Source organism: Athene noctua, chromosome 3 (genome assembly GCF_965140245.1).
Source record: "Athene noctua chromosome 3, bAthNoc1.hap1.1, whole genome shotgun sequence".
In the NCBI taxonomy this organism is placed as follows: domain Eukaryota; kingdom Metazoa; phylum Chordata; class Aves; order Strigiformes; family Strigidae; genus Athene; species Athene noctua.
In genome coordinates, this window is record NC_134039.1 from 8,360,816 (window position 1) to 8,388,257 (window position 27,442).

Here is a 27,442-nt window from a genome sequence, read left to right on the forward strand (position 1 = left end):
CCTTTCAATATATAAAGGGAACTTTTAAAAAAGATGGAGAAAGACTTTTTACCAGGGCCTGTAGCAACAGGACAAAGGTTTAAACTGAAAGAGGGTAGGTTTAGATAAGATGTAAGGAAGAAATTCTTCCCTGTGAGGGTGGTGAGGCCCTGGCCCAGGTTTCCAAGAGCAGCTGTGGCTGCCCCCTCCCTGGAAGGGTTCAAGGCCAGGTTGGACGGGGCTTTGGGCAACCTGGGCTAGTGGAAGGTGTCTCTGCCCATGGCAGGGGGGATGGAACTAGATGATTTTTAAGGTTTCTTCCAACCCAAACCATTCTATCTGATGACTGAACCCTTCTCACCCCTTTTCTCCAGGGTATCCTGACTCATTTGCATTTCTTCTAAGAAGTCTTTCTGATTCAGCATGTATCTCAGCTGCCATTTCCCTTGTCTCCTTTCAACATCTGCCTCAGCTTGAAATCAGACTAAACAGTAGTCTGACATTTTTTCCCAAGGTAATATAGGCCTTTACTAGAAAGCAGCAAAGGGAGATAAATGAAAGTGTTGAAGAAAAAAATAGAAACCAGCCCTTTCAGCCTCAGAAATGCAGCCTGACTCCCTGAAGCAAGCACTTCTTTGAACTTCCACAGGCTGTAAATCAGGTTGTGATAGAAAGGTCTCTGTGTGTGCTCTTTCCAATAACCTCTCAAACCATCAACCCCATTTTTTTTTATTCCACTTTGCTTGTTCTCCTCCATGACCCTGGCTTCATCCTTCTCTACTTCTCCTTGGATGTATCAGACTTTTGATTATTTATAGTCGTCTGCCTAAGGCTGCAACTTCTCAGTCTCACTTCTATAGAAACAGTTCCTTGTTTGAGATATGTTCTAGTGTTAGCTGCCAGCTGGGGCTGACTTCCCGGGATGAGTTATAGCATGGAATATTTGATGTAGCAAATGCAGCTTAACCACAAGAGACAAGTGAGGGCAGAATGCATTTTGTACTGGGCTGTGCTGCAGGTCAGACTGGGCTAAAACCAATGATAGCTCCAAACTTAAGAGCAATGGTAGAATTACTAACAGACAAAGAAAGGCATGAAGATAAGGGAAGGACAGAGAGTTAGAAAAGAAGTGTGGAAAAAGAAACAACCAAGAGATGTTAAAAAGGAAGCCTACCAGCTGAGAATTTGACATGGGGAAGGAGGAGTGCAACTTCCTTTTCAGTTAAGTTCTCATTTTAGTTTTCTCTCTCAGAAGTTTCCATAGTGCCGGGGCTGATTTCCTGGGCTAAGAAACTGAAGATCTGTTCCAAGCATTTCTGAGCTCTCCGGAATTCTCAGGTTATCACCAGTGCTTCCAGTGTCCAGCACAACCTTCTTTGACAGACAGAGGGTGAATGAGCAGATGGGAAAGGCGCAGTAACTTATCAGTGTCTCCCTTGAAAACCAGGGACCTCAAAGGCTGACCTTTTATGTGGCAAAACTAAGGACAAAGGGACAGGGACAGTGTTCACACTGTGATTAAATGGCATCGGAAATCACCTACGCTGAGGTGAAGTTCAAGAATGCATCCCCGGCTGCAGTGGTTGAAGGTAAGGAATGGATGGGTTATTCAGGGGAAGGGGACCTGGAGGTAGGAGGGCTGAAGAACAGGGAATGGTGACTTTTCCTTCTGTGACTGTTTCCTACCTGGTCTTGACAAATTGGTGAGAAAAAGGAGTTGTCTACCACTACATGAGCAGGAGACTGGAGGACTTCTGAAGTAAGAGGGTCAAGGAATGTTTACAGGAGGAGAGGTGGGAATCTTTAGGTGGTTGGAGTTGCAACATGAACGAGGATGACTACCAGGAGCACAAACAGTCGGTTTCAAATGAGCATTCAGCAAGGAACCTACCTGGGCTCCCTTAGTCCCCTGGTTGCAACACCAACAGTGGCAAATGATAGAGGGTCCAGGATGGGTACTGTGCAGTAATAGTGGTTAGCTCTGGCACAATGCAGTTAGTAGCTGCCTCCTTACATGTTATGTAGTCTTGGTTGAGAGAATAATTTCTGGACAAATACTGAGTATGAACAATAGGGACTATGGTTTATTATAAACCATTTGATCTGTTACAAAGATGTAGGGACTACCAGGGCAGCAAATGGCAGTAAATAAGCCCATGCCCTGGCTGCTCCTGCTCTTGCCTCTCAGAGTGAGGCTGCAGGTTCCTGCTTACGGAGAGAGCAGCAGTAGAGAACAAACATGCCTCCTTACAGTAGAGCCATCGGTTGCCCTCTACAGTTTTGTGAGATGTGGCACTGGCTGCAGAAACTTACAGCCCCATTGTCCTTGGCTGATTGAGAAATGGTCCTTGGAGAAGAGAGACCCAAAAGTTAAAAGTAAGGATGGGCTTGAAGAAAACACTTTCAAATACACAGAGGAAGGATCCCATTCTGTGACTGATGTTTACCACTCCTGAAATATAATTAACACACCAAAACCACAAATTTGTATTGCTGTTAAAAATCACGGTTGTAAAATTGTGTCTCTACTAGCGTTTGTGCAAATTTAAGGCGTGTTCTCATCAGTATGTGTTCTGTAGTCATTATGCCACAAGTAGGAACACATAGACTCATTGCTTCCACCCTTAGACACAGGACCCAACACATCAGCAGTTTCCAGAGGTGTGAAAGTATGTGTGTGTAAAAAAATGAACGAATAAATAATTATTGCTGCTAGAGTTACTAACTTGCCTGTTTACAGCTTTACGTCAGTTTTACAGTCCCAAGCAGAGCAGGCATCAGCTCCAGGTTATTCCTTGACTGCTCTGAGGCATGAATCATGCAAATAAAGAATGTGCATACTCCTCACTGCCTTGAAAGCTCGCTGTTTTCAGCGCACCAGAGTTAGCTGGTGATGGATTTACATGCTGAATAACCAGCATATGCTCATCATGTCTGTTGTATTGTGATCATTCTGGACGTATTGCAGACTAACTGTAGGAAGCATGTTGCAGGGAGATGAACTCACTGAGTATGCACATCATCTACTGCATTTCAGTTGTGTTGGTGAGGTGCATGCATACTGGCAGGGCTCTCTGTGCCACCTGGGTGTGAGGGTGGGATGCGCAGGTCTGACTGGGCACAGGATGAACTGTCAGTCTGTGGACATGCAGCACATCAAAAAATCATTTGGACTGGGCGGATCTATTGTCTGAAGTAGGTGTCTGGACTCCAGAGCATGATCCAGGTTCTTGTTTTCACTACATACATTTCTGGCTAGAAGAACATGATTTGGCCAGGGAAATCTGTGTCTTGTCTGTCTATGAAGATTTTCTCTTCTGATAATGAAAGATGATGCTTTTTTTCCTGCTGTAACAACCTCCTACAAGTCTTTGGGAAGTAGTCAGTGGGCTTCCCCAAACAGCAGCTTACTGGAAGTCTTGCTTACTAGGCATGACTGGCAGGCACGCTTGGGATTCTCATGCTGAACAGTGAATGAGGTCTCTCTAAAGCTTTTCATTAATATCAGTCTCTCCCAAAACTTCTTTACTCCTGCCCTGCAGTGGTGTGCTGCTGTCTTTTTACCCTCCTGTTTGCCCCGTCTTGTGTACCTGCCACAACCTAGGATAGTATTTAACAAGTGTTTGTTTCTGCTTCCCTGTGACCCATTCTCCTGTCTGCTCCCAAACTTCCTCACTACTGGCAGTATTTCTCTATACAAAAGTCAGGCCCTGCTAAGTCTGAATCTGAGTGGGATGCTTTACTCAGGCTGCTGGACCCAGCCCTCTGTTCTCCCCAGCCATCCAGCCTTGTACAACTTAGTTTTACTACAGCAAATCTATAAACCCTGGCTTGGAAAGCAGAGATGGATGGGATTTTTTTTTTTTTTTAAAATCTTCCCATGATTCTGTGCCATCATAACTTTGTACATTTTTTGCCTCCTGTCCTCATTTGGCTTATACCAACCTTCTTCTACACTGAAAATCCCAAAGCTAAAGAGGAACTGAAGCAGGTGAAAAAAAGTTTTCTGGGGAGAAGTCAACATGAAATCTTGATATGAATGCCTCAAGTATTACAAATAGAGCAATGTTGTACTTGGCAGCTTTGGGCCTCATCTAGAAAGACATGCTTTCACTCCAGATTTTGGGGCCATGTGACCAGTAATTAGCACTGCCAGCTGGGCTGGGGCACTGTTGCTGAACCTGACCTTCTCCAGAAACCACAGAGATCCCCTGCTCTGTCCCAATCTTCCCTTCTCCCGAACTGTGTAACTTCCACATCAGAACTGAAATTGCATTTTTCTGGAGCAGCTCTCCCTTGAGTTGTACATCCTCAGTTATGTGGACTGACTGAAGCATAGTTGACTGCTGGGTTGTATTGTTGTATTTGCTGTGTTCCTTCACTTTTAGTACCTCCTGAGACAAAGAAGCATGAGCCCCGTCCCCAGAAATACCCCCAGTGGCTCCCGTGGCTGATCTCGCTGCTGCTCCTCTTGGTGTGCGTTGCCCTTGTTATTGCTCTCCTTGGTGAGTATGTGCAGGTTGGTAACAGGAGAGAGGTCTGGGGGAAGTGCTGGGAGAAAAGCAGAGAAATCAGAGCCCAGAGGGGAATATTTTCCAACCAGGAGGGCGTTTCTACTCAGGAACAGTTTTGTCATGAGAAAGGATGCAAGCACAAACATTTTGGCTCAGAAAACCAGAATGTTGAATATTGGAAAGGTATGTTTAGGAGTATAATCTTTCCTGACTACTTAAACATTGAGGATTTAAAGGTACAGTTGTGACATGGCACAAACTTCTCTCTTGCAGGGTAGCCAAACCAGATGTTTTGGCCAACTAGTATGTGGGAGCTAGGACTACCACAGCACTATGGCAGATGGTTCTGTTATACCCATTCTCTTTCTTAGAATGATGGAAAGAGTTGGGTGGGAAGTGCTTTCTGGAGATCTTGAGTCTAATGCCCTACTTTAGGGGCAAGAAGCACGGTCATCTTCAGAATTTCAGGGTTGTTTGGACTTTCTATAAGGTCTCAGGCTTCTCTACCCTGGCTTTGTATATGTGTACATACATCCCCCAAATATTCCACTGTTTACCCTGAGGCCTTTTCAGTGTTCCCAGATTACACCATCCCTTTGGAACTGTGGAACAGTTAATCTATCTTCATATCACACAAAAAAATTAATTACAGAGGGGGGAAAAAACTGGAAATGGGAGCACAAGTGTCTGTGAAGGCAGATGCATCTGCACTTGAGCTCTCTAAGGTACTTGGACACAATTTGTGTCCTAATGAAAAAAATGGCTTTTCACAGTCCTGTCATCTCCAGGATTAAATGTGTGGTGCAAACTCTCACACCTTTTTAGTGTTAATTGCAGAATACTAGAATAATTCATAAAAAGTTATTCTTGCACACAATGTTTGTGGAGACTGTGATCACTGTTTTGTTCTCATTCTCTGCTAAAGATCATTCATGGCATGTTTGCACAAATTGCCAATAAAGATGATGGATTCTGGAGGAGTCGTGTTGTCAGGATAAACTGCTGTCCTTCTCTTTGCTGTCATTAGTTCCCGAGTGCCGGAAGTTTGTATTGCTTTCTTCCCAAATGTATAACTTTTCACAGTATTCTGTCAAATGGTTGAGAAGGTTTAGGTTGGGCTGTCAGAGTCTGATACAGTCTGGCCAGGTTTTTTAAGATGTTTCACACCTTCCATGTGAATTTCAAACACTCTGCCCTGTGTAAAATGGTAACATATTTAATGGTAAATATTCCAATCTAAATTAATGGATGTTGTGTAGGATTTTGATTTAGCAGAGTGATACAGCAATTTATTTAAATGAAAACACAAGTACAAATGGCACTTAACAGACCGTAGCAATCACAATGCACAGATGAATCACAATAAAAATGTGGTTCTCATTGTCAGTCTTTGTAATATGCTCAACACTGAGACACTGGGTGTCCCCGAAGACCAAGGAGGAATATGTGGGTTAAAGCCAGCTCAGGCCCATTGCTATCTTGAGAGATGTTTTCGTTAGTAATTCAGTTTTTTACACTATTTTGGCCTAAGCCATGTATACACTCACTCTATGCTTCTCTGGCTGACTTAGGGAAGACATTGCCCTCGTTTTGATCTTTAGAGGGGTGAACACAGCTTGTCAATACACTCAGCTGATGCAACTGGTTGATTCACTCAATAGAACTCGATAGGAGAAAGTCCATCATCTGGTCTCCTTTGTGTTGAGAAGAGGTCAACTTTCTTGCCAACAGGTGTGGCCAGTCAGGCATCAGCCTTGCCCATCTCCTCCTCCATTATAGGAGTTCTCTGATCAGGCCCAGAGGCCACTATGATTACCCTGCCCTCTGCATATTAATGATACTTCCAGACGAAACTGTTGATAATAATAGAGAACTATATTACTTAGCACACCCTGAACATCTTCCAAATAATATCCCTGAGTGTTTCAGTGAGTTAGTGCTAAGTCCTTTGGGTTGTGGATGTGGCCTGCTGACACCTGTCACCAGTATTATTATTCCCCAGCTATTTAGTAAGATTTAGGAGTTTACCTTCCACCCTGGTTGCAGCAGCTCTAGCTCTATGTGATTCCCTTTACCTGGACGGCGTTTGTTGCTGATGAAATAGCTGAATCTGATGTGTTACTCATCCAAATTCCTATTGATGTCTGTTTTAGGAAGAGATTATGTGTGCCACTGAAGTGCTGCTTTTTATTCACCGACTGTAAAGAGATTTAGACAGGCAGCTTGGCTGTAGGTATCTCCACGGTAAAAGCCTATGGTTGGGTGGAATCAATCCCAGCCTCTCTGGCATGTCCTCGGTGTGATGCCCTTCCTGTGGTCCTTCTGCTGTCTGACATGGGAGTTTGTCTCTTTCTGGCTGGGAAGGCAGCCACACCACTTGTTCGGTCCAGTTTTCTCAGAGCCGTGGACCAGGGATCCCCTAAGCCCAGCCGTTCAGCTCCACAGCACCCAAGGGGGCCTGGTGTCAGCTGCTCGGTGCTGGGACAGACTCTGTTGACACGCCAGAGGCCAGCTATGGCCACCAGGCACTGCTTGGGTGGGTCACAGGCTTCTCTAGCTTTGTTGGCCATGTCGTCCTGTCTAGATCTTGTCAGTCAGGGGCAGAGGAGTCCTTGCGGGCAGCTGTGGGCTGCTGGGAGCAGAAATGCCCCTTCCCTTTGCTGAGAGGATGGCAGTTACCGGTTGTGAAATGGAAAGAGACGGCCCCAGGAGAGGCGATGCTGGGACAGTGCTTGGTTGGCAACTGGGGAAATGAGAGTGGAGCCCAGAGGTGGTGTGTGAGGAGCTGGGAGGAAGGGGTAATCCTGCCGCCTTTGCTCTCCCTTTCCAGTTGCTCCCTTCTCCCGGAAGGGTGACCAGCCCACAGCCCTGCAGCAGGCATTCACGGAGTGGCGGTGCATCTCAGCGGAGCCACAAGGCAAAGGTCAGTAGTGCTGGCAGGGGTGCAGGAGGTCTTTGGGAGGGGGACAGTGGTTGCTGCGGTCTGCTGTGACAGCCAGCAGCAGAGGGAGCAGCCCCTGGAGAGGCAGAGTCCAGAGGAGAGAGGTGGGGAGAGAAAGGGTTTCCTGCTCTCAGCGTAGGGGGAGGAGAGGGCCCTGTTAACGCTCTGCTGGAGGGCAGGGTGGCTGTGCAGTGCAGCTCCAGGCAGGGAAAGGGGCAATATCCCCTGTTCCCTGGGGTAAGGGCCTAAAGGAGACTGTACAAGGAGAAGTCAAACCAGATCACCACAATAACTTTGTCAAGACCTGAGACCGTTTTACAGGGATTACCATGGACTTCTGTACACAAAGCTCACTGGTCGTACTGCAAAGCCATGGGATGGTGCAATATCTGTACTATCCCTGTTTTTTCAAGTGCTTTCTGTCAGGAAAAGTGGCCTAAAGAGATTATGAACATCATCCATGGAGAACAGGGGCCCTTGCAATCCCCATCTCTCTTGTTATTCGCATTCACCTCTGTGGTCTCTCCCTGCACAGAGCGAGGCTGGACGTGCTGCCCGAAGGGCTGGAAGAACTTTCAAAAAAGCTGCTACTATATCTCGGATGATATGATGTCCTGGGCTGAGAGTGTGCAGAACTGCACGGGGATGGGCTCCCATCTGGTGGTGATCAACAGCAAAGCGGAGCAGGTAGGTGCATGGCCCAGAGAGGGGCAGAGTGGCCAGAGACACAGTGCCAGGCCCTGGAGGGGACTCAGAGCCCTCCTTGTCCTGCAAGGGCGGGGAATGTCCTTTCTGCATCCTCTCTCTGCTCAGTCCTGCACCTCATGGGCATTGCACTCTCCCTGATTTACAGGTTTTCCTCTCCAAGGGGCTGCCAGCCACTTCAAAAGGACCGAATTTCTACATTGGTCTGAGGGCAGAGAAGGTTGGCGAGTGGCACTGGGTGGACCAGACTCCATTTAATGTGTCAGCAGCGTGAGTATCCCTGGGTGGAGAGAGTTTGTTGTGGCTCCTGGTAGTGTGAGAAAGTAGGGGAGAAGTGAGGGTGTCTGTTGGTGCATGAGAGGGAGGTGAGACAAAGGCTTGTGAGAGGTCAGTGATGGATCAGGAGAGGGCTGTGTGGGACACCAGGGTCACACGGCCCTATCCCTGTTATTAATTAACTACCTGTGACGTGGCCATCAATGCTGTAGGCACAGAAGCAGCTGCATCTCACCAGCAGGAAGAACCCTTCAGAGATGGCCAGCCTTGCCTGACCTCCAGAGTGCCCCCACCATGCCTATGTGCACCTGTATGCACTGAGCAGGGCCCTGTGGTGTTGCCCGTAGGAAGAAGGCAGGTTTCCAAGTAAGAGTGGTGCCAGTGGGATATCAGAGTGGGAGGAAGGATGTATGGTTTCTGTCCATGATAAGGAAGGCATCCACAATTTTTCTCTCTCCACCCTTGCATCCTGCTGTGGCCTTCCCCAGCAGTGCTTTACAGAGTACACTGGCGAGTTACACGTCTGTCTCTATCTCAGGTTCTGGAGGAAAGGTGAACCAAGTAATACAGTTGATGAGAAGTGCGTTGTAATCCATAGGCCTGAAGCACCACCCAACAACTGGAATGATGCCAGATGTGAGAATCATCACCGAGTTTGTGAGGCTGCTGCAGTAACTGTGTGATGGAGATACCCTCACCCTGAGTAAAACTGAGAGAGGAGCAGTGAGCTGGGAACAGTGCAGGGCTGTGTTGGGAGGGGTGGGGGCCCTGGAGCCTGCATCTTCACTGCGCTGGGTGGGACGATGTGAGTGGAAGTGCCATGACCCGGTGTCCAGCATCCCCAGTGCACGTAACGGCTCAGGGACCACAGGAAGGCTCAGGCTCATCAAAGCAGGTCCTGGGCTCTTGTGTCCTCTGCTCTCTGAGTGGGACCAGCAGCCACTGACCAAAAAGAGTTTAAGTTCTCCAGGAAGATGACACAGGAAAGGAAGACAGAGGCTCAGACCTGCGATTTCTTTTGTCTCCTTGAGCAGAGGTGTCTGCTTTTTGCTGAGTCAAACAGAGAATATCCTCTAGTTGCACTGGTTTTGCTGAACAAAACTTATTACTTATATAAGAGAAAATACAATATTAGATTGATGAAAAATTCTCTGTGCCATGTGTCTGTCTCTCTTTTTCTTTCCATCTCTAAGCTGTAGGTGTTTTTTGTATCATAGAATCGTAGGATCACAGAATGTTTTGGGTTGGAAGGGACCTTAAATTTCATCGAATCCCAACTTCCTGCCACAGGCAGGGACAACTTCCACTAGATCAGATTGCTAAAAGGCCCGTCCAACCTGGCCTTGAACCCTTCCGGGGAGGGGGGGGACGGGGCAGACCTAATTTCTCTGGGCAACCTGTGACCGTGTCTCAACACACTCACAGTAAAGAATTTCCTTCTACGTAGTCGAAACCTCCCCTCTTTCACTTTAAAACTATTACTTGTTTTCCTTTCACTACCTGCCCTTGTCAAACATCCCTCCTCCTTTTTCCTGTAATGCCCTTTCAGTACTGGGAGGCCACTCTAAGGTCTCCCCAGAGCCTTCTCTTCTCCAGGCTGAACACCCCCAACTCTCTCAGCCTGTCCTCACAGGGGAGGTGCTCCAGCCCCTGATTATCTTTGTGTTCTCCTCTGGACCGTCTCCCGTGGAGGAACAATCCACAGCGCCTTTCTCAGCCACTTCCCTGTATGCACTACGGGGACCTTCCCTCCTCCCACAGTATCTAGGGTTTTGTCTGGGCAGGACCAGGATCAAAAGATGTTGCTGTGCCCCCGGGATACAGCCTTGCTACACAAGTACTGCAGCAGAGGTTGTATCCGCCCAGTGAGAGGAAATGGCTCAGAGACAACCTGCCTGCACTGTTCCCTTGCACACAGCCAAAGCTCTGGAGGGGCCTGGGCACAGGAACCACTTCTAGGGATATTGTGCGTGTCTGCCAGGCCATGCTTGACCTGGAGCTGTCTCCAGCGGCAAAATGACTGGCGTCTTCAGTGTCACCTCGAGGAAGAAGTCCTCTTCCCACCTCAGAGCTGTTAAGATTTTCCTGATGCAGCAGCGCTCCTGGGAGGCCAACCCTCGGTGGTCCCTGTACGGGCATTCCCGCCCAGGCCAGACCGTGCTGAAGAGGCAGGGCTGCTGCTGCTACATGAAGTCCCTTCCACTAGTGCATTGCCTACTGAATTGCCTTCATGTCCTGCTGCAGGCCATAAGCCACCATGGATCCCACCTTTTCTCTACCCCTTCACACTTGCTGGCTGCTGTGCTCTCAATTTCTGTTTGCTTCAGGAAACATCATGTGCCTAAGCTTTCCCAACCAAACAGTGCCAGCTGCCCACAGGGCACTGGTGTGCATCTCCGGGATGGGTGACTCTGTCCTAGCTATGAAAGTGAATCCTCTCTGTGTCCCAAAGAGACGGGAGAACTTGTACTGGAGGAATGGTGACCAGGAGATTGGGCTTCCTAAGCCAGTCAATGTTCTGTAACAGCAGTGGCTGGTGGCAGGAGCTGCTGAATCCTGTAGCCCAGCAGAGGCAAGGCTGCTGCAGCTCCATGTGCCCAGCTCAGACGGCAGTGAGACTGAGCGTGGATGTACAATATGGGCATACACAGACACGTAAGGATGTGTACATCTAAGCAACCACACAGGTCAACAGAGACACAAAGCACTGACACAAACACAAACAGCATGAGCAGCCTGACCCTGTTCCCGTCCCTGCCTGCTAGCAGGCTTTCATCCTGCCAGCAGAAAAAATGTGTCTTTACACATATACAACATGGCCCTCCCCAGCAGCAAGGCTTAGTCTTTCAGTCTACCCACAGCTGGCCCCTGCATCCCCTGGTCTTCCCTGAACTCGGTCTTATGACAGACACAAAGAGAAAAAAAACTCTCTCCAGAAGCTGGTCAAGACTTCTGTTCTGCCTGGGAGCTGCCTTGGACAACTGGGCCTCTCTTCCGTTTTCAGGGATGAAGTTCCTGGCGTTTGTAACTGCCTGATGATGTTCAAGCACGTAATCTGACAGGTACCCACCCCACTGGTTTTTGCAGACATTTCCTTGGGTGTAGTGTTGACCCTTGACTTCATTCCAGAGGGTACCATCAGTAACACAAGTCGACACGAAGCAGTGTCACAGACAGCTGTCAGAAAGTGCTGGTCAGCAGAGACTTGTGGTGGTATCAGGGAACTGGAGAAGTGCAGCGCTGGAAATAGCCTCCCTTCCCCTTCCTGGTCCTCGCCAGCTTCACAGTGCAGAGGTGCAGCTCATGTAGAACAAAATCCTTCCCTGCTGCCACTTGAGTTGATGTCCCCCAGTGTCCTCTGGTGGGAACATGACCACTGTGCTCTTCATGGCCTCTGTGGCTGAGATGCTTCCCCCCCCTCCAACTGCCTTTTCCCAGTGCCAAGCCTCCTCTTCCCTCACTGGTCCTACTTAACAGGTTTCTTTTCACCTTTTCTCTTACTTTGCCTCGGACTTCTCCCATGCCGCTCTGGCTAAGCCCAACGCTCTAGCTGTGAGCAGGTCAGCACAGTTAACCTCTTTCCTCCTTTTTGCATGTCTTGTCCCAGAGTTAACATGCTTTCCCTGGACACCCGCTGTTGGACAAGGAGTTTCCTCCTCTATTCAGGGAGTTTTATGAGGGCCAAGCTCACCCCTGCAAAGCAGCGTTTTAGTCACTCCTCCCAGGGTTTATCTCCATGTTGATTTCTTCTCTATGGTGTAATTGTCCATGTCTGCCTTGCAAGGATTTTACCTTCTCTGGTTTTAGTTAATTTCTCTGGTTTCCAGATCACCTGTCCTCCCAGATTCATTCTTGGCCTGTTGGCTTGTCCCTTCTCAAGTTTTCATGGCTATTTCTGCTCTTTGACTGGTTACTGACTTTTCTTCCTCTCAGAGCTTTTGTTTTTGCATTAGTGCACCGAAAGAGCACAGCACATGCATTGCTTCCTTCCAAACAGACCCTGAAAAACTGGATAGGGAGCAAAAGAAACCCAGTGGTGTTCTGCCATAGTGAGTCGACTGCATCCTGTCACTCCACAGGATGGCTCTCCATCTTCCTTGAGAGTTCCTCCTGTACAGGTGTCCTGGGGTGAGGCTTTCCTCCTGAGCCATGCGGAAGATGAGCTCTCATAGACCCAGGTCCTGCCTGTGCTTACATGCTGTGATTTCAAGAAGGGTGACTTCTGACAGTACCCCCTCCTGACCCTACGAGTGAGGGCCTCTTCATTTCAAAGCTAGGAAGTACCCTCCCTAGTGGCACAGCTCTTCTTAACCCATCCTGGGGTCGTGGACTCGGGTCTGCCTGGAGGGGACCTCCTTGTCTGGGGTCTGTAGCGATGTTGCCACTAGTTTCTGGCTTTTGCTGTGCAGGGCTCCCCTTGAGCCCTCACTCTGTGATAATTCTTGCCACACAAGAAGAAGAAGGAGCACTTTTCTTTTCTTCCCACCTCCAGCAAAGAGCCAAACCAACAGAGGGGAGGTTAAGCCTGCAGCAGTAAAACTAGCTAAAGGTCCACCATCCTTGAATGACAGAGCTGACCGGCAGTTCCTTCTGCTCAGTGTGGAGAGCCTGGTGTGAGCTGCAGTGAGCAGCACCATCTGCCAGGTCTGCACATGGCCCTCTTGCCTTGACTGGAGAAAGAAGGCAGGCTCCTGTGTAAAACTGATGCCAGTGGGATTAGTGGAGTAGGAGGACAGGGGTGATTCATCCAGGGGTTTCTGGATGTATCGGCATCTGGAAGAGTCCCTCGCCATGCCCCTCTGAGCCCTGGACCCCCATGTCCTGGATGTGACCTTTCCCGGCACTGCTTGGAGGGCCACGCTGGAGGGTAACATGTCTCCAGTTCTGGGGGCCTGGGGAACCAACTGATGTGACTGGCAAAGCGTGTATTGTAATCCACTGGAAGTCAGAAGTACACCAGAGGTGGAACAATCCTCCAAATGAACAACAGCCATTGCCTTCAAATTTCTGAAAATGCAGCATCAACTGTCTGATGGAAGAAACCTCATCCTGAGAAAAACTGAACCCGAAAAGAGAATATTTTGAATGGCTGTGAATGCTGGAACATACACCTTCACTCTGCCGAGTGGGAATATTGAGTGGAAGCAATATGGTCAGGCAGTTGGTGAGCACCAAACTTCCCTTCTCCAGGCTGAACACTGCCAACTCTCTCAGCCTCTCCTCATAGGAAGGATGCTGTGAATGCAAATCACTCTGGGAATTGAAAAACTAAAACTGTCTGAGGTGGCGTTTGCCCCAAACACACTACTCTTAAAGCAGAACATGGCCACCAGCTTAACAATAACCAGGGAAGTAGCAAAAAGCCTTGGAGACAGACAAGAGTCAGTCTGAAAACAAAGTTTCGAAGGAACAAGAACATTTTTATCAGAGAGAAGAGAGAAGTGGGAAGGAAGTGGCCATTGATGCCAGGTTTGATAGCTGCCCCGCAGCTTTGCACCCTCTGTCTGTCAGACAGCATCCTCCCTGTTGGGTGCTGTGGGTGGCCGCATTGCTGGCAGTGAGGGGGGCAACATGTACACACCCACAGCTTCAGCGTGCATAGGTGAGCTCGTGCTTTCTCACTGACCTGTGGGTTAGCAGGCTGTAGGAAGTGGCGTGGATGCACACGAGCCCTACACCTCCAGCAGGAAGCGTGTGAGAATAGGGGAACCCTTCCTCCCAGAAAAGGGGATGTGTTCTTGCATCCTGCACTTCCTGTGGAAGGAGTGGGAGGTGACACAAGTAATCATGAGAATATGTGTGTGTATGGGGGGGTTAGAGCTCTTGGGGATTAGTTATGAAAAGATGTTTAGAAATTTGTAGGTGTTTATTAATATTTTGTGTCTGGTGTTGTGCTTTATGCGTTGGATTGCTGATACTGATCCTGAATATACGGGTCGCGGTTTGTCAGTTATTCATGTCATGAATGAATTGGTAAACTGCTGAGACCCATCCTGATTAGATTTAAACCACCTGAACGGAACACATTTTCATTCTGCCAGTTTTGTACCCTCTGCATTGTCTGTCCTGGTCAGCTGAAGTCAGCTCCCTGCCCATATGAGCAAAAGCAGGTATATTTTAGAGCAATAACAAATACAATGCATTCTCCTTGGGATGCATCAGTGGTGCAATTCAGTTCTGTTCAACAGCATGACGGCTGGGAACTGTTATAAATGTCACTTGAGAATCTCTCACTGCACTGTGAATCCAGTAGCTAGTGCCTCCTAGTAGCTCATACCTTCTATGACAATACCAGCAAGCACGGGTAGGGACCGTCCCTCCCATGCCACAGAGCTGTTGGATGATTTGACCCTGCCCGCAGCCTGTTGTGCAGAAAAAACATACTCAGAGGGTATTTTCTACATACAATTTAGGCTTCTCCTCATTTGTAACCCGTTTTGTTCCCTGCTCTTCTAAGACTTCTACTGATATGCTCGTGCTTTGCTTTACCTACCCCATTTCTTCCTCAGTGCATCCACGCACGCATCGTCACAGGGAGAAACTAGCTGATGGAACACGGAAGAGCAAAGGCTGCGAACCCACCCCAGTCCATTCAGAGTGCAATGAGATCCAGTCGGGATTATTTGTTCTTAGAGGTATCCTTAGGGACACTTTATCCTGCGGAATTTCCAATCAAGTCGCTTTGAAGAGTGCCTGAACCACCACGTATGGCTGTGCCTTTTGTAGATGTGTCCAAGTGAAACTTCATGACCTGTAATGCGCAAGGATTCTGGCACCATCCAGTGATCCCTTCTGGCCTCCCGTCCCATGATGACAGGTCATATGTAATCCCTCCAATCTAAGCTCTATTCTCTTTTCCTGAGCAAGTAGTTACAAAGAGGATTGGCAAAATCTTTGTTGAGCTCTGAGGTACAGGGCTCTGGCTTCACATGAGCCCAGACTGACTCACCGAGATGCTTTCCTGCCGCTTTTTGACTCCCTTTTGCAGGACGCTGTGAGTGGGTTTAGCCCTATGCTTGCAAACAGCAAGGCATTTTCCCACACATACTCACTCAGCAGGAAATAACAAACATCAATAAAGTCTAGTAGTATGTCCTATGAAACTGCTTGACTTTATGCAGAAGGCAGTTGTTAGGTGTGGGGTGATGGTACTATTCATCTGTTTTCATTTGCCTCTGTGGATTCCTGTGTCGCAACAAACATCACGTGAAATGTCCTGGCAGAGAAATGATGAACGATCACCACGTGGGGTGGGGAATACCCAGGACACGGCTTTTTCTGCAGGCTGGGTTAGAGACCCTGAAGGCTCCTCACCAGTGTGGGAGCTGCCCGAGTGCAGTGTCCTGTGCAGGAGGAAGACACTGGTAACGTGGACTCTTGGAGAAGAGGGAGACCAGAAGAGATAATGAATCGCCAAGGGAGTGTCAGTCCCGGAACTGCAGGTAACCCCAAAGCCTTCCTTTCTGTCCTCCTGCAGAAGGAGGAGGAGCTGGGGTGCAATACAGAGCTGGGATAGACAATGGGCATGGTACGGTGGCTGGCCTCATAGCAGGAGAAGGGGCTTGGGACAAGAGCAAAGCAACAGACGAGGGAACCGGGGAGTGCCTGGACTGGGAGAAGGACCTTTCTCCCACAGCTGGGGCTGCCAGCCCCTTCAGTGTGTTCATTCTGTAAGTGACGGGACAAAAGAGGGCTGTCCTACTATCATTATCCAGGTGAAACTATCTGCATCAAGCCCAGCACAAGTCCCTGCTCCCGTCTCCGGTGACTCTAAGGAGAACGGAGCTCTCCCAAGAGCTCCAAAGTGCCCGTTCTCCCTGTGGAAACAATCTCTTCTGTGTGTCTGCCTCTGCAAACACTGAGCTGGACCGTCACTCCTTTGAGTGGCTACATGCTATTGCATAAAAGGGCTTGGGGAAGAGAGGCAAAATAAAGGGAGCTAAGAGAAAGAAGCTCTGAGGAGAGATGAATAGGAGGGCGGTAAGGACAGAATGTTCATTGAAAGACAGAGGTAACAAGGGCAAGAAGGAAACTGTGCTGAGGAGAAAGGAGGCGTGATGGGACGAAGAAAGGAGGAGTGCAGTTTGGGAAGAGTAGAGGCAGGGCTTGTGATTGATCAGAAGTGAAACCCAAGAGCAGCTTCAGGGCAGCCCCTGTGTTGCCCTACTCTGTGGGTCTGACCCACTGCTAATGACGGGCGGCAGGACCTGGTTACAGCAGGACCTGGTTACAGCACCTGTGGGTCTCCCCAGTCCTTGGAACAAGGGCCCCAGCAGGTGGTTGGGGTACGGAGCCACCTGGGTGATCCTGCCCCTGACACTGGCTTGAGGGGTTCCCACTCTTGCCTTGTGTTTTTCAGCCCCAGCAGAAGAGAGAAGCTGCTCCTGGATGAAGCCCTGGCTATTCCTTGTTTCTGCCCTTGCCATCAAAACTGCCCTTGTCACTGTCTACCTTGGTGGGTTTCAGGGTCTCTTAATTTTTCTGGGGTGAGGGGAGCACTTGACAGCTCTTGGTCAGATGGAAGCGTGGTGTCGATGCTATTCTATCTGACAGCAGGCCAATGCCTTTTGCCAAATCAGCCTTTTCTGCTTCCCCTCTCCCACCTCTGCCCTCTTAGTCAGGGAGTAGGGTCCCTTCCACAGTTCAGGTTTGTTCCCTGCAGGGCCTTCCCACTGCTCCTCTCGCTTTCCCACCTGCCTGAGTAAAGCCCGTCCTGGATAAAACCAGTCAGTTTCTCCCCTCCCACCAAGAGCTGAGAAGTCTCTTCAGTGTCAGAGGGCATCTGAGGAGGTTCCCCACAGGCTGGCTCTTGGATGTTGGTTCTCCTGCTCTGGGCTCTCAGAGCTCCCTGTGGCAATGTTGCAGGCAAGGAGGCGCTGTGATGTCCTTGAAAATACTGCTGCCAGGCTGCCCATATTTTAGCAGGGTGGGGGTGAATCCATTAAAATGCTGCCCTGGAATATCCTATCGCTCTGTCATGACTCTTGTATGCTTCTTCTTATCTGCCTTGTGTGAGGCCTCGATACTCAACGGTTCTACGCCTTCCTGTTAAGGGTAAAAGTGCTGCTCTAAAGCTGCAATGCCCGGGAAGAGCAAGAGAGGGTGTAGCTGTGGGGGTTTTTTAATCCGTTGTGTGACTTTCTGGCTATAAGGCAGATCTCTGGGAAAACCTGGCTAGTGTAAGGAAGTGCCTGTGGTGGCGGCAAGGCTGTCAGAGCAGCTTACTGCACATGTCTGTCAGTCTGCATCAGCTGAGAGCTAAACTCTTGGACAGCACTTCCCTGACGGAAGCGTTCCCAGAGGAGCGTGAGCCATCCTGCTTTCTCGGGAAGGGTAAGGCAGAAACTGTGTCTCTCGCCAAGCAGAAGTTGCATGGACATGGCAGAAGGGAGAGAGAAAGGGAAAGGCACTTGAGGCAGGGGCCTCGTGACAGGAGCCTGTCAGGCTGTTGACAGCTTCACTTGTGGAGCATGGACGAGAGCGTTTACCCCTGTCCAGATTATGAGTGTGGTTCAGACTCCTCCCCTAGCGCCTGCGACCCTACATTGTGCTCACAGAAATGAAATACATCACATCTTGTTCAAAAAGAGGATTTTTTTTCCCTCACAGAAGAGGGCTAAATGTGATGACTGTAGTGCAAGAGACACTTCCAAGGAAAGTCCTATTATCTGTCCACTGATAGGATATCCTTGGGTTTTTTAGATATTTCACACATGGAAGCTTTAATCTTTAACAGCAATTTTACTTATCCAAGTTAACTGATGTTTTATAGGTTTTATCAGTGTGATAAAGCAAGGCATTTAAAAGCAAACACAGCTGAGGCAACTGGTTGATTCACTCAACAGAACTAGATAGAAGAAAGTCCATCGTCTGGTCTCCTTTGTGTTGAGAAGAGGTCAACTTTCTTGCCAACAGGTGTGGCCAGTCAGGCATCAGCCTTGCCCATCTCCTCCTCCAATATAGGAGTTCTCTGATCAGGCCCAGAGGCCACTATGATTACCCTGCCCTCTGCATATTAATGATACTTCCAAACGAAACTGTTGATAATAATAGAGAACTATATTACTTAGCATACCCTGAACATCTTCCAAATAATATCCCTGAGTGTTTCAGTGAGTTAGTGCTAAGTCCTTTGGGTTGTGGATGTGGCCTGCTGACACCTGTCACCAGTATTATTATTCCCCAGCTATTTAGTAAGATTTAGGAGTTTACCTTCCACCCTGGTTGCAGCAGCTCTAGCTCTATGTGATTCCCTTTACCTGGACGGCGTTTGTTGCTGATGAAATAGCTGAATCTGATGTGTTACTCATCCAAATTCCTATTGATGTCTGTTTTAGGAAGAGATTATGTGTGCCACTGAAGTGCTGCTTTTTATTCACCGACTGTAAAGAGATTTAGACAGGCAGCTTGGCTGTAGGTATCTCCACGGTAAAAGCCTATGGTTGGGTGGAATCAATCCCAGCCTCTCTGGCATGTCCTCGGTGTGATGCCCTTCCTGTGGTCCTTCTGCTTCTGACATGGGAGTTTGTCTCTGTCTGGCTGGGAAGGCAGCCACACCACTTCAGCTCCACAGCACCCAAGAGGGCCTGGTGTCAGCTGCTCGGTGCTGGGACAGACTCTGTTGACACGCCAGAGGCCAGCTATGGCCACCAGGCACTGCTTGGGTGGGTCACAGGCTTCTCTAGCTTTGTTGGCCATGTCGTCCTGTCTAGATCTTGTCAGTCAGGGGCAGAGGAGTCCTTGCGGGCAGCTGTGGGCTGCTGGGAGCAGAAATGCCCCTTCCCTTTGCTGAGAGGATGGCAGTTACCGGTTGTGGAATGGAAAGAGACGGCCCCAGGAGAGGCGATGCTGGGACAGTGCTTGGTTGGCAACTGGGGAAATGAGAGTGGAGCCCAGAGGTGGTGTGTGAGGAGCTGGGAGGAAGGGGTAATCCTGCCGCCTTTGCTCTCCCTTTCCAGTTGCTCCCTTCTCCCGGAAGGGTGACCAGCCCACAGCCCTGCAGCAGGCATTCACGGAGTGGCGGTGCATCTCAGCGGAGCCACAAGGCAAAGGTCAGTAGTGCTGGCAGGGGTGCAGGAGGTCTTTGGGAGGGGGACAGTGATTGCTGCGGTCTGCTGTGACAGCCAGCAGCAGAGGGAGCAGCCCCTGGAGAGGCAGAGTCCAGAGGAGAGAGGTGGGGAGAGAAAGGGTTTCCTGCTCTCAGCGTAGGGGGAGGAGAGGGCCCTGTTAACGCTCTGCTGGAGGGCAGGGTGGCTGTGCAGTGCAGCTCCAGGCAGGGAAAGGGGCAATATCCCCTGTTCCCTGGGGTAAGGGCCTAAAGGAGACTGTACAAGGAGAAGTCAAACCAGATCACCACAATAACTTTGTCAAGACCTGAGATCGTGTTACAGGGATTACCATGGACTTCTGTACACAAAGCTCACTGGTCATACTGCAAAGCCATGGGATGGTGCAATATCTGTACTATCCCTGTTTTTTCAAGTGCTTTCTGGCAGGAAAAGTGGCCTAAAGAGATTATGAACATCATCTGTGGAGCACAGGGGCCCTTGCAATCCCCATCTCTCTTGTTATTAGCATTCACCTCTGTGGTCTCTCCCTGCACAGAGCGAGGCTGGATGTGCTGCCCGAAGGGCTGGAAGCGCTTTCAACAAAGCTGTTACTATATCTCAGATGATAAGATGTCCTGGGCTGAGAGTGTGCAGAACTGCACTGGGATGGGCTCCCATCTGGTGGTGATCAACAGCAAAGCGGAGCAGGTAGGTGCATGGCCCAGAGAGGGGCAGAGTGGCCAGAGACACAGTGCCAGCCCCTGGAGGGGACTCAGAGCCCTCCTTGTCCTGCAAGGGCGGGGAATGTCCTTTCTGCATCCTCTCTCTGCTCAGTCCTGCACCTCATGGGCATTGCACTCTCCCTGATTTACAGGTTTTCCTCTCCAAGGAGCTGCAAGCCTCTTCAAGAGGACCGAATTTCTACATTGGTCTGAGGGCAGAGAAGGTTGGCGAGTGGCACTGGGTGGACCAGACTCCATTTAATGTGTCAGCAGCGTGAGTATCCCTGGGTGGAGAGAGTTTGTTGTGGCTCCTTGTAGTGTGAGAAAGTAGGGGAGAAGTGAGGGTGTCTGTTGGTGCAGGAGAGGGAGGTGAGACAAAGGCTTGTGAGAGGTCAGTGATGGATCAGGAGAGGGCTGTGTGGGACACCAGGGTCACACGGCCCTATCCCTGTTATTAATTAACTACCTGTGACGTGGCCATCAATGCTGTAGGCACAGAAGCAGCTGCATCTCACCAGCAGGAAGAACCCTTCAGAGATGGCCAGCCTTGCCTGACCTCCAGAGTGCCCCCACCATGCCTATGTGCACCTGTATGCACTGAGCAGGGCCCTGTGGTGTTGCCCGTAGGAAGAAGGCAGGTTTCCAAGTAAGAGTGGTGCCAGTGGGATATCAGAGTGGGAGGAAGGTTGTATGGTTTCTGTCCATGATAAGGAAGGCATCCACAATTTTTCTCTCTCCACCCTTGCATCCTGCTGTGGCCTTCCCCAGCAGTGCTTTACAGAGTACACTGGCGAGTTACACGTCTGTCTCTATCTCAGGTTCTGGAGGAAAGGTGAACCAACTAAAATAGATGCTGAGAAGTGCGTTGTAATCCATAGTCCTGAAGCACCACCCAACAACTGGAATGATATCAGATGTGATCATCATCACCGAGTTTGTGAGGCTGCTGCAGTAACTGTGTGATGGAGATACCGTCACCCTGAGTAAAACTGAGAGAGGAGCAGTGAGCTGGGAACAGTGCAGGGCTGTGTTGGGAGGGGTGGGGGCCCTGGAGCCTGCATCTTCACTGCGCTGGGTGGGACGATGTGAGTGGAAGTGCCATGACTCGGTGTCCAGCATCCCCAGTGCACGTAACGGCTCAGGGACCACAGGAAGGCTCAGGCTCATCAAAGCAGGTCCTGGGCTCTTGTGTCCTCTGCTCTCTGAGTGGGACCAGCAGCCACTGACCAAAAAGAGTTTGAGTTCTCCAGGAAGATGACACAGGAAAGGAAGACAGAGGCTCAGAGCTGCAATTTCTTTTGTCTCCTTGAGCAGAGGTGTCTGCTTTTTTTTTGAGTGAAACAAAGAATATCTTCTAGTTGCACTGGTTTTGCTGAACAAATACTTAATTTTATATATGAGAAAATAGAATATTAGACAGTTGAAAAATTCTCTCTGCTGTGTGTATGTTTGTCTTTCCCTCTCTAAGCTGCAGGTGTTTTGTGGAATCATAGAATGACAGAATGTTTTGGGTTCCTCAAAGATCATCTAGTTCCTTCCCTCCTGCAAAGGGCAGGGACACTTTCACTAGCCCAGGTTGACCAAAGCCCCGTCCAGCCTGGCTTCGAACCCTTCTGGGGAGGGGGCATCTACAGCTTCTTTGGGCAACCAGTTCCAGTGCCTCACCACCCTCACAGGGAAGAATTTCTTCCTTCTATCTAGGCTAAATCCACCCTCTTTCAGTTGAAAGCCTCTTTACGTACTGGGCTTACTTCAGCAAGTTTGTTTCTGAACATAAGCACACTTGATCTTGCTTTGTTGGTGCTCTCATGCATTCTCCATCCTGCTACAGGTAGCTGGTTGCTTGTAAACCCAGGCACTTTCAGTGCTCCCAACGTGTGGTTTGCTGTGTTTCCAACGCTGAGACAGGAGCTGTAATGAGTTTTTTATGTGGTATAATTCTGCAGAAAAGCTGGTGAAGTTTTATCTTCCAGATTCTGGCTTTGAGCTTCTCAGAGCCTGAGTATCTCTGAGGGAACTTGCATTCTATGGCTTCTGCTGCAACCTTGAGTCCTGCAAGACACCCTTTGTGTTGTATTGTACCTACAGTACAATAAGGAAATAAGGAAAGTATTTTAACTACAATATTTTCCTTAGTTCATGTTCCATTGGTCTTGCCTGTATCCGTGCCGTGCCTCTTGACTCTTGTCTACACTGCAAGGGTCTGTGAAAGTAGATTCAGGGTTCTGCAGTGCCTCCTCCAGGAGTGAACTTGTTATAATCAAGTACCACTGTCTTTAGCAGTTCAGGGGCAGGAGTCCCTGACGGTTCTGCACTGCCAAGTACCACCATATTGTCCCAGCACACTGATCTGACACATGTATTTGGGAAGTACAGTAACCAAGGGTCACTTGTGAAGCTCTTCATGACTGGAGCGGGTAGAAAGAATCTGAGGATTAGTAGTAAGTATCTGAGGATAATTCCAGCACTGTGGAAAGACGTACAGAAAGACTGAGCTCATTGATACATGCTCTCCACAAGCATGCTGCTAGTGTTTATGGAGTAGGAAAGAGAAATAAGTTCCTGCCATTTTGGAAAGATATTTGCAATGGTTCCAGAGCCTTCTGCTGAGGAGGTAACCTCTCCTATCACTGGTCCCAGCTGCCTGGCACCAGGATTGCGGAGCAGTTTCTGTGCAGAGTTTGGCTACTGTCATCAATTTGAGACCCTTTATCCCAGAGAGGGGCAGAGCTGTTAGTCACCTGAATGTTGTGAGCTCTGCTGTTGGTTTGCTGGGAACAGTAGCTCAGTTTGTGGTGTTGAAAAGAAAGTCGTTTGCTTTCTTTCTGCTTGAGACCCTGTGCACACATCACAGTGAATTCATGTGAGGGTCCTTGCACAGACCGTCATCTTGGTCAAGTGGCCTGGTGTGGGAATGAAAAATTGATGGTTAACAAAATGTAAACCGTCCTTGAGGTGAGAAAAAGGAGTGTAGATAAATGAGGCAACATTACGGAAAACCTTCTTGCAAGTGTGAAGAACAGCAAGTTGGAACACCAGCAGCAGAGCACATAGTGAGTGTGTGAGCAGTAAACAGACAAAACCTGAAGGTCAGTAGGATGTAGAAGTGGAAATGAATGTATGTAAACAAGTGGTAATAAACTGGGAGCTTGCATATGGTGTGGTGGCATTTGCTCTTGGCAATGCTCCCTCTTCAGCAAACGGGAGTGAGTTTGTCAGGATTCAAAGCGTTGCCCCCATCCCAGTGGTTGCACGACAGGCAGCCTGGATAGGAACAACTGATAAAAAAGGAACATGAATGAAAACCACTGTGGGAATTGAATAACTAAAACTATCTGAGGTGGCGTTTGCCCCAAACACACTACTCTTAAAGCAGAACATGGCCACCAGCTTAACAATAACCAGGTAAGTAGCAAAAGGCCTTGGAGACAGACAAGAGTCAGTCTGAAAACAAAGTTTCGAAGAAGCAAGAACATTTTTATCAGAGAGAAGAGAGAAGTGGGAAGGAAGTGGCCGTTGATGCCAGGTTTGATAGCTGCCCCGCAGCTTTGCACCCTCTGTCTGTCAGACAGCATCCTCCCTGTTGGGTGCTGTGGGTGGCCGCATTGCTGGCAGTGAGGGGGGCAACATGTACACACCCACAGCTTCAGCGTGCATAGGTGAGCTCGTGCTTTCTCACTGACCTGTGGGTTAGCAGGCTGTAGGAAGTGGCGTGGATGCACACGAGCCCTACACCTCCAGCAGGAAGTGTGTGAGAATAGGGGAACCCTTCCTCCCAGAAAAGGGGATGTGTTCTTGCATCCTGCACTTCCTGTGGAAGGAGTGAGAGGTGACACAAGTAATCATGAGAATATCTGTGTGTATGGGGGGGTTAGAGCTCTTGGGGATTAGTTATGAAAAGATATTTAGAAATTTGTAGGTGTTTATTAATATTTTGTGTCTGGTGTTGTGCTTTATGTGTTGGATTGCTGATACTGATCCTGAATATACGGGTCACGGTTTGTCAGTTATTCATGTCATGAATGAATTGGTAAACTGCTGAGACCCATCCTGATTAGATTTAAACCACCTGAACGGAACACATTTTCATTCTGCCAGTTTTGTACCCTCTGCATTGTCTGTCCTGGTCAGCTGAAGTCAGCTCCCTGCCCATATGAGCAAAAGCAGGTATATTTTAGAGCAATAACAAATACAATGCATTCTCCTTGGGATGCATCAGTGGTGCAATTCAGTTCTGTTCAACAGCATGACGGCTGGGAACTGTTATAAATGTCACTTGAGAATCTCTCACTGCACTGTGAATCCAGTAGCCAGTGCCTCCTAGTAGCTCATACCTTCTATGACAATACCAGCAAGCACAGGTAGGGACCGTCCTTCCCATGCCACAGAGCTGTTGGAAGGTTTAATCCTGCCCGCAGCCTGAGGTGCACAAAACGCCATACTCAGAGGGTCTTTTCTACATACAATTTAGACTTGTCCTCATTTGTAACCCGTTTTTTTCCCTGCTCTTATAAGACTTCTACTGATATGCTCGTGCTTTGCTTTACCTACCCCATTTCTTCCTCAGTGCATCCACGCACGCCTCGTCACAGGGAGAAACTAGCTGATGGAACACGGAAGAGCAAAGGCTGCGAACCCACCCCAGTCCATTCAGAGTGCAACCAGATCCAGTTGGGATTCGTTATCTTTAGGGGAATCTTTAGGGACACTTTATCCTGTGGGGTTTTGAATCAAGTTGCTTTGAAGAGTGCCTATACCACCATGTATGGCTGTGCCTTTTGTAGTCGTGTGCAAGTAAAATTTAATGATCTGGCACCGTCCAGTGATCCCTTCTGGCTTCCAGTCCCATGATGACAGGTCATATGCAATCCTTCCACCCCAAGCTCCATTCTCTTTTGCTGAGCAAGTAGTTACAAAGAGCGTTGGCAAAATCTTTATTGACTCTGGGGTAATGGACTCTGGCTTCACATGAGCCCAGACTGACTCACAGAGATGCTTTCCTGCCACTTTTTGACTCCCTTTTGCAGGACGCTGTGAGTGGGTTTAGCCCTGTGCTCGCAAACAGTGCAGGTATTTTCACACACATACTCACTCACCAGGAAAGAACAAACATCACTAAAGTCCAATAGTATGTCCTATGAAACTGCTTAACTGTGTGCAAAAGGAGGATGTAATACCTGGAAGGATAGTACTCTGCATCTGTTTTCGTTTCTCTCTGTGAATTTCCGTGTTGCAACAATCCTCTTGTGAAATGTCCTGGCAGAGAAATGATGTGCTATGGGGAACACCCAGGACACGGCTTTTTCTGCAGGCTGGGTTAGAGACCCTGAAGGCTCCTCACCAGTGTGGGAGCTGCCCGAGTGCAGTGTCCTGTGCAGGAGGAAGACACTGGTAACGTGGACTCTTGGAGAAGAGGGAGACCAGAAGAGATAATGAATCGCCAAGGGAGTGTCAGTCCCGGAACTGCAGGTAACCCCAAAGCCTTCCTTTCTGTCCTCCTGCAGAAGGAAGAGGAGCTGGGGTGCAATACAGAGCTGGGATAGACAATGGGCATGGTACGGTGGCTGGCCTCATAGCAGGAGAAGGGGCTTGGGACAAGAGCAAAGCAACAGACGAGGGAACTGGGGAGTGCCTGGACTGGGAGAAGGACCTTTCTCCCACAGCCGGGGCTGCCAGCCCCTTCAGTGTGTTCATTCTGTAAGTGACGGGACAAAAGAGGGCTGTCCTACTATCATTATCCAGGTGAAACTATCTGCATCAAGCCCAGCACAAGTCCCTGCTCCCGTCTCCGGTGACTCTAAGGAGAACGGAGCTCTCCCAAGAGCTCCAAAGTGCCCGTTCTCCCTGTGGAAACAATCTCTTCTGTGTGTCTGCCTCTGCAAACACTGAGCTGGACCGTCACTCCTTTGAGTGGCTACATGCTATTGCATAAAAGGGCTTGGGGAAGAGAGGCAAAATAAAGGGAGCTAAGAGAAAGAAGCTCTGAGGAGAGATGAATAGGAGGGCGGTAAGGACAGAATGTTCATTGAAAGACAGAGGTAACAAGGGCAAGAAGGAAACTGTGCTGAGGAGAAAGGAGGCGTGATGGGACGAAGAAAGGAGGAGTGCAGTTTGGGAAGAGTAGAGGCAGGGCTTGTGATTGATCAGAAGTGAAACCCAAGAGCAGCTTCAGGGCAGCCCCTGTGTTGCCCTACTCTGTGGGTCTGACCCACTGCTAATGACGGGCGGCAGGACCTGGTTACAGCAGGACCTGGTTACAGCACCTGTGGGTCTCCCCAGTCCTTGGAACAAGGGCCCCAGCAGGTGGTTGGGGTACGGAGCCACCTGGGTGATCCTGCCCCTGACACTGGCTTGAGGGGTTCCCACTCTTGCCTTGTGTTTTTCAGCCCCAGCAGAAGAGAGAAGCTGCTCCTGGATGAAGCCCTGGCTATTCCTTGTTTCTGCCCTTGCCATCAAAACTGCCCTTGTCACTGTCTACCTTGGTGGGTTTCAGGGTCTCTTAATTTTTCTGGGGTGAGGGGAGCACTTGACAGCTCTTGGTCAGATGGAAGCGTGATGTCGATGCTATTCTATCTGACAGCAGGCCAATGCCTTTTGCCAAATCAGCCTTTTCTGCTTCCCCTCTCCCACCTCTGCCCTCTTAGTCAGGGAGTAGGGTCCCTTCCACAGTTCAGGTTTGTTCCCTGCAGGGCCTTCCCACTGCTCCTCTCGCTTTCCCACCTGCCTGAGTAAAGCCCGTCCTGGATAAAACCAGTCAGTTTCTCCCCTCCCACCAAGAGCTGAGAAGTCTCTTCAGTGTCAGAGGGCATCTGAGGAGGTTCCCCACAGGCTGGCTCTTGGATGTTGGTTCTCCTGCTCTGGGCTCTCAGAGCTCCCTGTGGCAATGTTGCAGGCAAGGAGGCGCTGTGATGTCCTTGAAAATACTGCTGCCAGGCTGCCCATATTTTAGCAGGGTGGGGGTGAATCCATTAAAATGCTGCCCTGGAATATCCTATCGCTCTGTCATGACTCTTGTATGCTTCTTCTTATCTGCCTTGTGTGAGGCCTCGATACTCAACGGTTCTACGCCTTCCTGTTAAGGGTAAAAGTGCTGCTCTAAAGCTGCAATGCCCGGGAAGAGCAAGAGAGGGTGTAGCTGTGGGGGTTTTTTAATCCGTTGTGTGACTTTCTGGCTATAAGGCAGATCTCTGGGAAAACCTGGCTAGTGTAAGGAAGTGCCTGTGGTGGCGGCAAGGCTGTCAGAGCAGCTTACTGTAC

At 49.3% G+C, this 27,442-nt stretch overlaps 2 protein-coding genes across 2 annotated transcripts; both read left to right on the top strand.

The window, feature by feature from the left end:
* The first annotated feature begins 1,317 nt into the window (after window positions 1–1,317).
* On the top strand, window positions 1,318–9,492 carry LOC141958454 (C-type lectin domain family 4 member A-like). The gene is made up of 6 exons (XM_074901237.1): window positions 1,318–1,568; window positions 4,368–4,484; window positions 7,324–7,416; window positions 7,970–8,121; window positions 8,288–8,409; window positions 8,954–9,492. The coding sequence occupies exons 1-6, from the start codon at window positions 1,502–1,504 to the stop codon at window positions 9,096–9,098; spliced, it is 696 nt and encodes a 231-aa protein (XP_074757338.1). The 5' UTR covers window positions 1,318–1,501; the 3' UTR covers window positions 9,099–9,492.
* Window positions 9,493–15,714: 6,222 nt separating this feature from the next.
* On the top strand, window positions 15,715–21,540 carry LOC141958360 (C-type lectin domain family 4 member D-like). Its single transcript, XM_074901150.1, has 6 exons — window positions 15,715–15,857; window positions 16,775–16,870; window positions 19,374–19,466; window positions 20,020–20,171; window positions 20,338–20,459; window positions 21,004–21,540. Exons 1-6 carry the CDS (start codon window positions 15,821–15,823, stop codon window positions 21,146–21,148), a joined length of 645 nt encoding a protein of 214 aa, XP_074757251.1. The 5' UTR covers window positions 15,715–15,820; the 3' UTR covers window positions 21,149–21,540.
* The last annotated feature ends 5,902 nt before the right edge of the window (window positions 21,541–27,442 follow it).

Excerpts from the sequence above, each read along its gene's own strand:
- LOC141958360 (XM_074901150.1), top strand. The coding sequence starts at position 15,821 with ATGAATCGCCAAGGGAGTGTCAGTCCCGGAACTGCAG. Across the intron at positions 19,467-20,019 it reads AGCGGAGCCACAAGGCAAAG|AGCGAGGCTGGATGTGCTGC; the intron begins GTCAGTAGTGCT and ends CTCCCTGCACAG. Across the intron at positions 20,460-21,003 it reads CCATTTAATGTGTCAGCAGC|GTTCTGGAGGAAAGGTGAAC; the intron begins GTGAGTATCCCT and ends TCTCTATCTCAG.
- LOC141958454 (XM_074901237.1), top strand. The coding sequence starts at position 1,502 with ATGGCATCGGAAATCACCTACGCTGAGGTGAAGTTCAAGAATGCATCC. Across the intron at positions 7,417-7,969 it reads AGCGGAGCCACAAGGCAAAG|AGCGAGGCTGGACGTGCTGC; the intron begins GTCAGTAGTGCT and ends CTCCCTGCACAG. Across the intron at positions 8,410-8,953 it reads CCATTTAATGTGTCAGCAGC|GTTCTGGAGGAAAGGTGAAC; the intron begins GTGAGTATCCCT and ends TCTCTATCTCAG.